At 44.0% G+C, this 14,999-nt stretch overlaps 1 protein-coding gene across 8 annotated transcripts in view; it reads right to left on the bottom strand.

The window, feature by feature from the left end:
* Positions 1-14,999, bottom strand: part of MCTP2 (multiple C2 and transmembrane domain containing 2) — a 238,071-nt gene that overhangs the window by 161,785 nt on the left and 61,287 nt on the right. For all 8 annotated transcript variants that reach the window (XM_059180096.1, XM_059180097.1, XM_059180095.1 and 5 more), the window contains exons 3-4: positions 5,550-5,612; positions 4,289-4,397 (exon numbers count right to left, since the gene is read on the bottom strand). In XM_059180096.1, the coding sequence (XP_059036079.1) occupies positions 4,289-4,397; positions 5,550-5,612 (172 nt within the window). The remainder of the gene's footprint in view (positions 1-4,288; positions 4,398-5,549; positions 5,613-14,999) is intronic.

The following is a 14,999-nucleotide window of genomic DNA, read 5'->3' as shown; positions in this document are numbered from 1 at the left end:
ATACAAACTAAGAGCACTGGAGAGCAAAGAGGAAACAAGGTAAAGCCTCAGGAAAAGGAGATGTTGTGCCTAATAGAGAATTGAGACTCTGCCCATCAGGAGAAGCTAGTGCTTGTTCTCATGTGCCAACACATACTGGTGGACAGCGGTTGCCTAGAACAGCGGTGCTCAAGTGTGTTTCCTGGACCACCCGTTCAGGATTGCCCTGAACTTGTTAGAAATGCAAATTCTTGGTTTCCCCACCCCCACACCATCCAGACTTGCTGAATTAGAATCTCTGGGGGTGGGCCATGTGTTTTTATCAGCCCTCCAGGCTACCCTGGTGTTCATTCAAATTTGAAAACTATTGGTGCGAAGGACTGTGTTGGATAAAATTCTGATGCTGTGGGTCGCATAGAAATTATCATTGTACTGATAAAGAATGTCCGTCCCAGGCAAGGAGTCAGGACTGGGAGCATGTATGATGGTCGTTCTGGTCCCTGCCTAAATCAACAGTGCCCACTTGTATGCTACCCTGCCTTGAGGGGTCTCTGGAACATTTCCCTGATCACTAACATAATGTTTATGAAAATCAAGCAGAAATTTATAGCGTCACCATGTAGGAAGGCACACCACACCTCCAAGTACAGAAAAAGAACTGCCTGGGAGAGGGATATTTTCTCAATAATGATGAACTTTCCCAGTAAATAAAAGAAAACAGACAAGAACAGTCACTACTTGTTCCAAAAGATAGAGGTGCTGGAACAGCACAGTTGATGACCTAGATGCATTACTAGATATTTTAGTTGGATCATACTGAGTTTACACAAGATAAAGCCAAAGTCATATGATGTTTAACTCTGATGAAACTATTCAGAAATGACAATGGCTGGGATGATAGCACAGATGACAATTTCTCTTTTATCTCTAAAAGGGCAAAGGTATGGAGCATGAACATATACACCCCATTCTTCTGGTTATTTTCTGATGTGTGCAATGCTTTCTTCATCATCTACTAAGTTTACTGCCATCTACTAGGAATGTACAGTAAGTGCATCATTAGGATATGTCAAGGGTGGTAGAGCCAGACCACTGGGAGAAAGATCCAGAGATGGTTGGTCCACTGGAAAGAGGGGAGCTGGTTTGTAGTAGTCCAGGGTCTGCACTCATCCCCAAAGTTACAAACTATTAGCAGAGTTCCAAAATTTAAAACAAAATAAAACAAAAGAAAAAAACATGTTCTTTTAAAAGGTTTAGAATACTTTCTTCTTTGGAAAGTTAAATACACTCTCCACGGAACACACTTCCCACTCCAGATAAGCTTTCACAGAACAAGCTCGATAAAGATCTTAGTTTGACAGAAGCACCCATGGGACACTGTGCACATTCAGAACAAGAGTTGGGATTTTTGTGGGAGTTCACATCACACGGGTTCATGACTGTTGCCTCAATGTTACTTCAGGTGTGAAATGTTACCTGATCAAATCATTAACAATAACACAAGACATGGATTTATTAAAATGCATGAGTTTATAACTATAGCACGTAAGTGGTAGCACACTGGAAGTCATATGACTGAGAGAAATTATGATTTTGGTGGAAAAAAAATTAACCAAAGAGTAAAAACACGAGAGGTTTTTCCACTACTTTGAAATCCTGTGTCTGAGAAAAGACAAAGGGAGAGAGAGAGAGAGATAGTAATTTTGTTTAAAAAAAAAAAAAAAAAATGGAGGGTGCCTGGGTGGCACAGTTGGTTAAGTGACTGATTTTTGGTTTCAGCTCAGATCATGATCTCAGGACCTGATCTCAGGGTCATGAGATCAAACTCGAGGTCAGGCTCTGCACTCAGTGTGCAGAGTCTGCTTGAGAGTCTCTCTCTTCCTCTCCTTTTATCCCTCCTGCTTGTGCTCTCTCTAAATAAATACATACATATAAACATACATAAATCTTTTTTTTTAAGTTAAAATATTTTATATACCCTGAAAGATGGAAGTAAGTCAGGTGAGATCAGATGGACAGATGAATCCATAATCTAAAACATGAGCAGAAGAAAATCACAGCAACAAAAGAGCTTTCAGAAGCAGGGCTGGGTGGGAGAATATGAGGGCATGTGCCAGGTACACTGAGGATGCTCTGAGCTTGCAGGAAGCAGATACGGGAAGCAGAAGACAGTCTGAGAAAATATCAGGGCACAGCATATGTACAGCAGCTGGGTGGCCCAGGACCATCCTCTCCCCTTGGTGCCAAGCAATGATTAGCAAGAGCCCTTGAATGCAAGCACAGTAAGCCAGGGAGGAAAGCTTTAAGTGATAGGTGGTAACCAGGAACTGGTGATAACCGGGAGGAATGGCAAGGAGCCAGCCTGAACCATGGTTCAGCCTGTCCAGTTGTGTGTCCCAGTCCTCCTTGCTAACTGGGAAGGGGACACAGTAAGCAAAAATAACATCCATGGATGGGGGCACAGGGACACAGAGACATACAAAAAGATGAGCATCAACATGTCAAACTGGAATAGCTAAGAGATAAAGTACAGAATAGGAGATTTTAAATGTCTACTTAGTATTCTCACACATAGGATGGAATCATCTCATTTAGGAAACAATCATAGGCTGATATAAAAATTTAAAAAGTGGCAATTCAACACATGAATGGAACAGCACAGTGGTCACAATGGACAAGAAAATGAGAAAGCTGGAAGGCCAAGTGGAGGAATTCTCCCTGAAAGGAAAAAGTCATGGGAAGAATAAGAAAGAAAATCTAGCAGACATTGAGGACAGAAGGAAGGGTCTGGGGGAGACACTCAATTCCTTAGAATAGAATGTCTTTCTTACTAAACAAATTCTTTAAAATACCATAAAGAAAACTCAAATATATTTCCCCGTAAATAAATGTAAAATCTCTGAAGGATAAAAATAACATAAAAATAAAAGATAAGCAACAGATTAAGAGAAAAAAAAGAATTAAAAACGGAGAGAAGAAAAAGTTGAAAACTGGACAGAAGATAGAGAGAAACTCACAAAATAAGGCAATATGAATGACCACATTTGTGATCATGATAATCCACAAAGTACAAATTAAAACAAGGAGAATCGATACCCAACCTATGAGATTGCCAAGAACTAAGAACGGAAAACTAGATACTCGACAATGAGGAAGTGGGGAAATTGTAAACATATTGTAAGAGAGGGCATATTCTGCACCTCCTGGAGGGCAATTTGCCAGGATCTCTTAAATTTAACAATGCGTATCCCCTGGATCTTGACTTCCATCTCCAGGTTCTGTCCTAGCTGGTGACAACAGTTAGCTTTCATGAAGCGCTAGAAGCCAGACATAGTTTTAAGTACTAAAGAAGTTACTACATTCAGTACTCCCAATAGCCTGTAAAAAAGGTTAATATTACTATCCTCGTTTTAGAGCTGAGGAAACTAAGTCACAGAGGGGCCAAGGAACATTTCCTAAATCAAACAACAATAAATGGAGAAGGGCAGGATTTGAGCCCAGGCAGTCTCATCAGGCTGTCTGCTCCTAAGCACATGCCAGTTTTTGTAGGATATAATCTCATCTGTGTATGAAAACATACTTGAGGTATTCATCACAGTAGCATATATATCCCTAAGAAGGAAAAAGCATTGTCAGTCAAGAAACAGATGAACAACATATCCTATTATGGAATATTATGTGGTATTTAAAAGAAAGGAGATATATTTACATAGAAAAACATGGTCAATCTTGAAGACATCTTTAGTGAAGCACAAAAAAAGCTTCTTGCAGAATAATACAGCCATTATAGTATTTTAATTAAAAATATACATGTGTGCACGTGTGTGTGTGTAAAGGCACAGAAACAGAAAAAGTGAACAAATCAAATCATGAAGGTAAGAGATGTTATCCTGGGGGTGGGGAGTCCAGTGGGATTTCAGGGCAGGAGGGAGATGGAATTCAAAGGGCATTTCCATCTACATGTACGTTTGATGGCTTCATGCTATGGATGCATTCACATCTTTTCTTATGCATAATTAAAGTAGAATCAAAGGAACATTTTCTTGAGCAGTTGCTATATGCCAGGCATAAAGCTATTACTGTCGTCTCATCTCATTTAAAACAACTTTATGTGATTATTACTATTATCATTATTGTTATTAATTTAATAACAGTAAAAGACAGTAAGATTCAGGGGATTTAAATACTTTGCTGCAAAGGCCTTGATACCTAAGGGGTATAGATTTGAGCTCCACTCTGTTGCAGGAGATGGGAAAGGTGGCCTAATCACGTAGAGACAAGAGTACAGACACAGGTGTGCCAGGCTTACCACAGCGGTCCCGGATGACCAGGTTCCGGCCTTCCTTCAGATGGATGGTGAGGAGGTAGGCAAAAGGACTGGGCAGATTACTCAAGCCATCGCCGGCTTCCCCAAACATCTACACAGACAGAGAAGTAGGTTAAGTCTGCTGTTTGGTGATCGAGGGAGAGAATTTCAGAGCCGAAGCAAAAGTCACTACAGAGGCAAATCGTCAAGCTGCATCTCCCACCCCCCAAGCTTGATGGCCTGGCTACAATGATTTATTAGCACATCCTTCAAGTTTCTCCCCAGTGGGATTTTTTACCATAATCCCTGATCATATCTTTGCAATCTTAACTCTGTCCCAACATAATCACACACGTGGTAAGCCAGTATCTGACATACTCTTAAGCTCAGTGATTTCTGGTAGGATTCTTTCTTCTGGAACTCAAGAGACAGCCCAGAGGGAGGGAGTAGCACATGCAGATTCCACGTGTGTCCCACAGACATGGGTCCAGACTCAGATGCAAAGCGGCTACCTCATTTTCTCTTCCTTCCCACCAAACCTTTCCACCCTGGCACACCTCCTCCACATTTCTGTTCACGACCACTCCACCGTCAACCCGGAGCCCACATATCCATCGGGTACATACCCCTCCCGTGTCCACATGTGACACACTTTGAGCGCTCTCCCTTTTGCTAATTGTCCTCCATTCCCTGCCTCCACTGTGGTGTCTCCTCCACTTACCCTCAGTCTTGCTTCCCCTCAACATGGCTCACTTCCCTGTCCAGGAATTCATCAACTCCTACCAGCCACAAGGTCGACTCCAAGTCCATTTCTGAATATTTATTCAATGAATCCAACTAAAGTGTTGAACTAGAACTTTGCACTCTAGCTCAAATTTTTGTCTTTCCAAAGAGAAAGGACAGATAAAGTAATTTATCGTTCACTTATTGGACATTCAATTAATCGATTTTGTGGCTGGGTCTCCCTTGACAGCCTTCTTTTGAAAGTTTCCCCCATCCAGGTTTCAAAGCACTTCTGAACCGCTTTGTCTCCTTTACCATCCCACTCAACTGCCTAGCTGCTCTGTATTTTTAGAAAAATCGGTCCCAGTCTGACAGATCAATAGACCCTGAATTAATCTTTCCCAGCCATAATGTGTAAGGCCTGCCTTTGTAGGTGGATCTGCTTCGGCGTGCTTTAAAAACAGGCAAAGCAATACAGATCCACACATTTGCTAAGAAATCATGTTTACTCCAGTGTTTGTTTTTAAGGAACGTCACTCACAGATGGTTCTTCAAACTGTTGGGATGTCAGAGAAGCATTCAGATCACCACTTTCACATAGCTTCTGTAAAAAAAGAAAAAAAATCCCGCTTTCAAAAGGCAAAATGGTATCAGCCTACAGGGATAGATAGACTTTATCAGGTCATTCGCTTTGAGTCTGCCATCTGCATGGTCAATTTCAAGTGCAAAGGCTGCCTTCCCACAGACGTGGCCAGGGTTGGCGATAACAGTTGGATTCAGTAGAGCCCCTCTGGCTACAGCCTCTGCCAACTTAGTCTTCGATCGGAGGACGGACAAGGCTGACTCTGCTCTACCACCAGGCTTCTCTGCCATCTTTCATTCAACCAGGCTCTAGTGGGCAGGCAGCATGAAGTGGGAGCACCTGAGCCCTCCCACCAGGTCCCTCCCACCGCGGGCCTCCCTGGTCCTCTGCCACCAAAGAGAAGTGGGCAGATCACATGGCGGAGACCTGGGCTCATCGCTCAGGAGGGAACATTTCAAAATGTGATCTGGAAGACCTTCCTATCTTCCCTATCTTCCAGAGTCTGTACAATCACCAAGCAAAAGAGTAAAAAATGGAATTCTGAACGAAAGCTCAGAATGGGAGGGGTATGGGTTTCCTAACTGAAGATACCTATGAAATGATCCCACAGGGCAAGGAAACGGTCGGTAGTTAGTGTGGGATACAGTAAACATATCCACTGTGCAGGTTTTAGATGCACAGATGCAGGGTCCAGGAGAGCTCTCGGACCCCTTGACGTGTTCTGGGCTGGAGATAAGGACAGCTGTCTGCACAGAAAGGCAGAGTGTAAGGGACATGAGATAACGGTCTTCCCGCATTTTGGATATGTTCCTGCTGGGCTGGTGCCTTATCCAGGGCTGATTTCTTGTGTGAGAAACATGGGATCTCTCCCTCCAAACAGGGCTGGGTAACTGCAAAGTTTCAGGAAAACTGAGGCAGGCAGTCAACCTGCAGAGACAGCTTTGATGACCATGAACCGCTGAGGGTAGACACTCTGAGGACCAGGAGCACTGTGGTCACTGGGCCTTCCCATCCACAGTGCTCATCAGGGAGGGCCAAACACAAGTCAGAGATCCTGCCTGGAGGGTAGGCTACCTTCCAAGACATGAACACACACACACACACACACACACACACACACACACACGGCTTGTGTGTGTATCTCTCTCAAGTAGAGCTTCAGGCAGCAAGAGAATCTGGGTTCCCAAGCAGCAGCCCCCAGGAGATGGGGGGATGTGAGGGGTTACAGACAAGCTGGGGTCCTCTGGTTCACCCCCTCTGCAGGCAGTGACATCATGAAATGCTACAACCAGGCAGCAATGGGTCCTGATCCCAGGATGGCCTGAAGCATCACACATCCTCCCCACTTAGAACGGAGGCCCCATGGCTCCTGCATCTGTAGTTCTCACACAGGCCTCTTTCTCCACCCATCCCAGCCCTCATGTCCCTTGACTGTGTATATAATTCATCTTCTCATTCATTCATCACGATCACAAGGGTGATTTCAGACACTTCGACCTTTCCCCTAGGCTCCCAGCACCACAGCCACTAGAGGCCCCTGGCCCTGGAAGGACCACCGCTACCCAGACAGGAAAGGATCCCCAACCCTGTGTGTGGGAGACCTGTTAGCAGACTGAAAGGGAGGCACCAGCGGGGCCTTCACTAGTCACCCTCCTCTCTGGCTCTTCATACCTCCCATGTTGCTCTATGTAAAAACACATCCTAGGGTGTGTGGACAGGACTATCTGAAGACCGCGTTAGGAAGACAATCAGACTCTCACTCTACTCCCCCAATTTCAATGTTTGCCCTCATGCCTTTTACACTGCACACTATTATTTCCTGGAAGCTTAGCAACTCTTCTGCCTGATTTACAAAGCCAAGAGAGACCAGACACATCTTCACGGGCCGAACCAACAAAAAACATCTCCTGTATGATCCTCTGCAGCCTGAAGACCCACTGGTAATGTCTCCCATTTTGCAGTCCCACAAACCTATCACAAACCTACCAGTGTTGGGCTCAAAGTTTCCATTCAGAGTGCACAGTTACTAGCCAAAGATTGTGGTGGCCCAGAATCTTCTATCACCAAGGAGAATGGTGGACGGATAGGGGCTTTAAAGCATCACCCCTCAGGGGGCACACCCAACATACTCTCCCCCAAACTGGCCTCTGCTTAATGATAACATTAATTAAGGGACAAAATGAGTCCACACAACCACCGTCACTTACACATTATCAAACATGAGCACAGAGCTCTTACTCAATTATGTGATAAGTCTTCCACTTACAACAACATGGAAATTAAATGTGAAGAATGACATTAATTCAATATTATGGCTGGTTTTACTCACAGAAAAGTCACAGAACTTAAAGTTATGGTTCCCACAGCCACCGTAACTGTCACACACCATATATACACACCAACGAAGGAAAGTGATCACATAAAGAAGAGCAGAAATGCTACATAGGCACTGAGGACCAAGTTACGGCCGCTGGGGGACACATAACCTTGACTATTCCCTTCCATTCTGCATAGAGACGAAGGTATTATCCACTGAGTAGAAGTTAAATGAATTCACTTGTTTGTAAACCTAGTAACTGCATCAATGAGTTCTTCTTTAAAAAGAGCACAGTTATGACTTTCCTCATAGGAATCCCTGGTATCCCACAATCACGAGGATATATTGTTGATGTTCTCAACAAGCATAATCAAGCACTCTGTTTTTTATTTGACTTTTGAAAAGTTAACACACAAAAATTGTTGTGTACAGCATTACAATTTTTAAGCCACGTATAGACTTGTGGGACCATGACAACAATCAGGAGAGAACAGTTCTGTTCCCTGATAGCACTCATTCATTCAAGCCCACTGGGGTCCAGCCTGTCTTCCCCATGTAGTTTCACCTTTTCCAGAATATCCTGCACATGGACTCATACTGTATGCAAACCTGACATCTGACATATTTCACTCAACACAATGCCTTTGAAACCCATCCAAGTGGTCCTCTGCATAAATCATTTAAACCTTTTTCATTGCTGAATAGTATTCCACTGAATACATGAGCCATAATTTATCCAACAAGTACGGGTTTCAAACATTTCAACCAAATGATTTCCAAGGACTCAGGGAAAGATAAATAATTTTGAATACCATGAACACCATCAATAGTTTACTATGACAGGGGCACCTGGGTGGTTCAGTAGGTTAGGTGTCCAGCTGTTGATTTCGGCTCAGGTCATGATCTCAGGGTTGTGAAACTGAGCCTCGTATCAGATTCTGAACAGGGCATGGAGTCTGCTTATGCTTTTTTCTCTTCTTCTCCCTCTGTTCCACCCCACCTCACCACTCATGAATTCCCTCTCTCTCAAAAAAAAAAAAAAAAAAAAAAGAAAAGAAAGAAAAAAGAAAAAAAGTTTAATATGACAAAACAATCTAATTACATAGAAACATTAAAAAATATAGCACTGGGGCACCTGGGTGGCTCAGTGGGTTAAAGCCTCTGCCTTCGGCTCGGGTCATGGTCCCAGGGCTCTCTGTTCGGCAGGGAGCCTGCTTCCTCCTCTCTCTCTCTCTCTCTCTCTGCCTGCCTCTCTGCCTACTTGTGATCTCTGTCTGTCAAATAAATAAATAAAATATTTAAAAAATATATATAGCACCAACATTTTAGCATAAAAACTAGTATAAGGTTAGCCAGCTCTCACACAACTCTCACTGCTGCTTTTTGGGTGAGTGGTTTTGTGCTTTTGGTTTGGTTTTTAAAGACACAGACTTTGCATTGGTATTTCCTTTCTACCTAAATAGAAATTGATGGGAAGGTACTATATTTTGCATTCTCTTTAGTTGAGAGTCCTCTATCTGGAAGAATGCAGGTTTATTAAAATTCAGCAGGATATGGGAAGAAATGAGCATGGATGGGCCAATGATATAAAAAAGAAAATCTCCCCTACTCACTCACCAAGAATCTCAAGAGCAAAACACAGATGAGAGTAAACATCTTCCTTTTGTGTGCGCAAAGCGTGATCTTGTACAAATACCCCCTCCCATGGGGCTCATCGAATGCTCTCACCATGAAGAACACACAGGAAGCCAAATTATAAACCATGTAAACAATCGCTGGGCATTTAAACCTCAATACAAGGAGTCATAAACCCACATCCCGAAAAGCTAAGTGAGTAAAACGCTGGCTGAGAAGAGCACTTCTACAGTGTCTGAACAACACTCAAGAGTACGTCACTATAGCAAACAGTACATGGATACAGATTTACTTAACCACCGTACCCGCATCTGGGTTCCCGAGAATCGGGACACTCTGGATGGCAGCGTTCATACACACCAACACCTACCAGACAAAGGAAGTAGCAAAATGCACAAAGGAGATAGGATGGCTGGACAGACCCCAACGCAGAACCTGGATATAGTGACAGAATCAAAACAACACACGTGGCGATGAGAGGACAAAATTAAGACGTCGGCTGAGAAAAATTCAGGTCTACTAAATGGCTGAGTTTATGCCTATTAAATTTTTACACAACTTTTCAAGGGGCTATTGACTGTACAATAGTTGGCTACCTATTTAGTTCCCCCCCACACACTCCCAAGATTGTTCTCTGTAAGTGATTACCCCGGGATACTGAGATGCAAAGTAGAAGTCACACATGCGTGCGTGCGTGCGTGTGTGTGTGTGTGTGCGTGTGTGCATACATATATGCTCTATTCAATCACATGTCAGTATAAAGCAGTGGTCAGCAACGTCCAACCCACCACCTGCTTCTACAGATTAGGTTTAAATTTTGGAACACAGTCCTATCTATTCATTGACATGTTTATCTATGGCTGATCTCATGATACTGTATCGGGGCTGGGATGTTGCAACAGAGGCTTGTGGGCCTCAAAGATAGACATATTTATTATCTGGCCCTTTGTGGAAAAAGTTTGCCAACCCCTGGTATAATCAACCTTTATTTTCACGCTCAGTAATATCTGTCCACTCACCTTGCATGCACTCTTTTCACGCTTGTTGCCAGCAGGTAGCTTAAAAGAATAATGGTCCCCATTACACTTTCTTAGCACTTTGTAATTTACAAATACACACATTCTCCTGTTAAGGGGCCCACAGGCTGTCATCAGTATCACCGATGTAGGAATAAGGAAGCCGATGTGAACAGGATAATTGGTTGCTGAAGGGAGATTAAAGAGTTAGGCTTTTACTGGAGTGTCCTGGGTCCTCCACTCTTTTCACAGTGCCCAGATCCAGGAGAATCCAAAATTAGAATGCCCAGTTCTGTGCGGGGGAGACAAGACTTGGGAGGCAGAAAGACCTGATTTCGAATCCTACTTGTTCTACTTCCTATCTTTGGGTTCTTGCACAATTTACTTAAAATTCAAGACATGAGAACATCTCCAAAAGGGCCAAAAAAGATACTTACTTTACAGATTAATTCAGTGAAAAATTAATTCACTGAAAGGCTGTCTCTGGGCCAGACACTTTACTAGGCTGCTTGTATGTAGAGGGAACCAAACAGATGTGGTCCCATGAGATAATACTCTTATATTGTACCAAGCACAGGTTCTTATATGTAACCTCTCAGAAAGTGATACTGGTGTTGCCTCTCTGTTACTATTGCTGTCTTACTAGTATGATTGTTATTAAGGTGGGGGATGTGTTTAGGAAGACTGGAGGAAAAAGCTCAATGAAGGTGGTCAGCCAACCAAGTCCCTTCCTTCGTTCCAACCATCCCTTTCCCTCTGATACTTTCATCACAACAGAGCTAGAGGGCTGGTAATGAAGTCTCAGGACAGTGCCCCCACCCCTCCCAAGCACAGCTCATCGACCTGTGCATGCTTCCTCCATGCCTCTCCTCCAAGGCAAAGCTTCTACTTACTGCTATTCCCAGGGTCTAGAGCAGGTGTTATAAGCACCACCTGTATACTACTTACCCCTGCCTGTGAGCAACACCATTATTGAGCCCAAAGGGATCCTTCTTAGCCCATTCTTTGGTACCCCCAAGTAGCCCTATGGTCTCGCAAGCTTGCCCAACAGAAAAGGAAAGCCCACATGACGCACACAGCCTCCAAAGTAACTCACATCCCCAACCACTGTCCCCTCACACTGCTGCCCTGCTATTCCTGAATCACACCAGGCACTCCTCTGCCTTCCCGGAGCCTGTACGCTTACTCTTCTCTCCTCTAGAGAAGCTCTTTCTCCAGGCACCAACACACCTGAATTCCTTGCCTCCTCTAGGTCTTTGGGTAAACGCGACCAGCCCAGAAGAGGTCTTTCCGGACTTCTCTGTTCAAACACTCCCAATCACCTTCTCTGCTTTGTTTTTCTCTATTACACTTGGCCCTCTCTGAACATATCTGAAGCCTGCCCCCATTGGGACCAGGATGAGATCTCCACGAGAAAGTGGATGTTTGTTCGGTTGACGGTTGTGTTCCTGGTGTCTACAGCAGCATCTGCACGTAGTAGGCACTCAACAGAGGAGAAAGGAGGGAGGAAAGAAGAAGAAAGAGGCCAACCCCATGAAAGACCCTGGAACACGGCTGATGTGCCCGTCTCGTGGACATGGTGATGGTGAGGAATGATTCTGGAGATAAATCACTAATAGTACAGAACACGTAACTGAAAGGTAGAGAAATTAATGTACCTGTTCAGTTGTGCCAGCTGTAAGCTAGTTCCTCTGTACTGCTTTGTCACTGTGCTTCTCTGTGGTCACGAAACTGAAGCTCTGTGGTTGCCTGGTAGTGTTTCTGGAAACCTCCCGAAAAGGTAAGGTACTTCTCTAAACCACTCAACTCATCTGCATAAGCTAGCACCAAAGCTAGTTAATTAAAACCTCAACTGCCAAATGAAATGTCAGGAAATCCCCAGTGGGTGACTACATGGACAATGTGGTGGTAGGAGGCAATAATCCTTTCATTCAGGATTATTAGTCGCTGAGCACGACAATAAGGCCATTCAACCACTATAATTATCCTTGCCTTTAATAGGGCACAGTTGACACGCAAAAATAACTACCTTCCTTCGAGGGGCACCTGGGTGGCTCAGTCGACTGAGCACCCACCCGGCTCATGATCTCAGGGTGCTGGGATCAAACCCCGCATTGGGGGTTCCGCACTCAGCATGGAGTCTCCTGGAGCTTCTCTCTCTCTCTCTCCATCTTCCCTTCCCCCTGCTTGTGTGAGCTCTCTCTCTAAAATAAATAAATCTTAAAAAAGAAAAACCTCCCTTTGACTACCAACTTTTAGATCAGCAGCTCTGAGTCATCTCATTTCCAAACTCCTGATGTACACAGAGATTTGCACTTGGATTCAGACAGTCCTGGATTTAGCTCCTGGCTCTAACACTTACCAGCTTGATGATAATAGGTAAGTCATTAAAGCTTCTGGGCCCTCATTTCATTCTGGGAAATGTAATGGTAGAAACCACTATAATAACTAATAAATACAAACATAATATGCAAACCATGTCAGGTGCTTGTGCCCTCAACCTATTTCTGAGCTAAGAGCCTTCCATTTTTTTTGGCCTTAAAATTTTCCATGAAACTCAGTGACGTGGCTTACTCCCTGCCTGAGCTGGAGCGGATGTGCCCTTTCCTGACCACCTGCTACATGACTCCTCCCCATTCACCTTGCCCAGTGATCCAGCACGGATCAGGGGCCGGGACCACCTCAGATCTTCGTCATTGTCTTTGTGAAATCTGGGCCTATGCTCAACTCCACCATCAACACCAAGGAGGGGAACCAGTGGCAACTTTCTGTATTTTCTAAATACCTGACTTTATAAAGCAGAGGAGAGTATCTTATAAAATGAGTACCAGGGAAGGAAGTGAGAAGAACAAAGGCAAGGGGGAAAAAAAAAGAAGAAAAAAGAAGCTACTCTACCCCTGGGTCTCCTTAACTGTATTTAACCTGACACTTAGGAATTCCTTTAGAGCCCGCCCTCCTTCCCCCAGGCCTCCATGTATCACCACCTTCCCCAACCCAGCGGAAATTCATGCAGCCCCACAGTACCTAGCATGGCCTGTGGCTTGAAAATCAGCTCTGGAGAAACAGGAGTCAATATATTTCACGTAAGGGCCTGTGGGTGGCTCAGTTCGTTGAGTGTCCAGCTCTTGGTTTTAGCTCAGGTCATGATCTCAGAGTCGTGACACTGAACCCCACGCAGGGCTCCACGCTCAACATGCAGAATTGGCTTGAGATTCTTGCTCTCCCTCTCCTTCTTCCCACCACTTAAATAATTAAATATGTTAAAATCTGTGTGTATATATATATATTTTTTTCCACATTAATGAGATGTGCAGAAAGCTGGAATGTAAAGAAAAAAAGGTGTCTGTTCCTCAGGAGCTCCCAGTCTAATAAGAGATGCCAACTTCAAGGGGCGCCTGGGTGGCTCAGTGGGTTAAAGCTTCTGCCTTTGGCTCAGGTCATGATCCTAGGTTCCTGGGATCGAGTCCCGCATCAGGCTCTCTGCTCAGCGAAGCCTACTTCCTCCTCTCTCTCTGCCTGCCTCTTTGCCTACTTGTGATCTCTGTATGTCAAATAAATTTTTTAAAAATCTTAAAAAAAAAGAGAGAGAGAGAGAGATGCCAACTTCCAAACAACCAATGAAAATACAAAATGGTGGAGGGGTTTGGCAATAAAAAAAGGTGCCCTTTACCACTTCCTATCCCCAAGTTTTGGTGATGACATCAAGCAGGATAAAACTGTAAGACCACCTTTTCCATCAGAAGCCAGGCATACAAAGTCATGTAAAGGAGACAATCTGGTTGCCAGGCAACCATGTGAGGTTCTCAGCCTGACTGAAAGTGATAATTACACAGCTAATCAAATAGTGTGTCAATCCAAAAGAGGACAAGGTCATGCAAGAAGACCTGGATAAAAGTTTGGACTTACTCCTGAACCATATGGAAGGAAGAGAGAGCCCAGCCCATAGGACTCTAAGAACCTTGGCCTCATGGCCTAGGCAGGTTGGCATCTGGGCATCATGTCATTGGCCCAAGCCAACAAAATGTGAGTATGTCAAGTCCTCATTCGGAATTCAATCGCTATTGGGAGATGGATGGCTATCTACACCATTCAGTGCAGAACCTATCCATTCTCTTCTCAGGGATTTGAGTCCACAAAACAGTCTCCTGATTCTATGTGACTTGTAATGCAGGCTGACTTCAGGGAGCCAATACACCCAACAGGCTCTCCAAAGTATTTCTAGGCCCTGATATAATTATTGCTCACTCCACTTTAATGAAGTTGATGCTCATTATGATTTGACTTCCCAAATAACTTGACAATAATGACACAGTGAGCTGCTTATATCAAAATAAATATGAGAGTCTACATAGTATTTAATTCTCATTGCAAATGAGTCACCATTTGTCATTTCTAGCTCAGTCTCATGGGTATTGAGTTATCATGAGTTGGTACTCTGAG

Source organism: Mustela lutreola, chromosome 7 (assembly GCF_030435805.1).
Source record: "Mustela lutreola isolate mMusLut2 chromosome 7, mMusLut2.pri, whole genome shotgun sequence".
Classification (NCBI taxonomy): domain Eukaryota; kingdom Metazoa; phylum Chordata; class Mammalia; order Carnivora; family Mustelidae; genus Mustela; species Mustela lutreola.
Note: the sequence above shows the minus strand (reverse complement) of the source record. Positions and strands in the feature narration are given on the sequence as shown.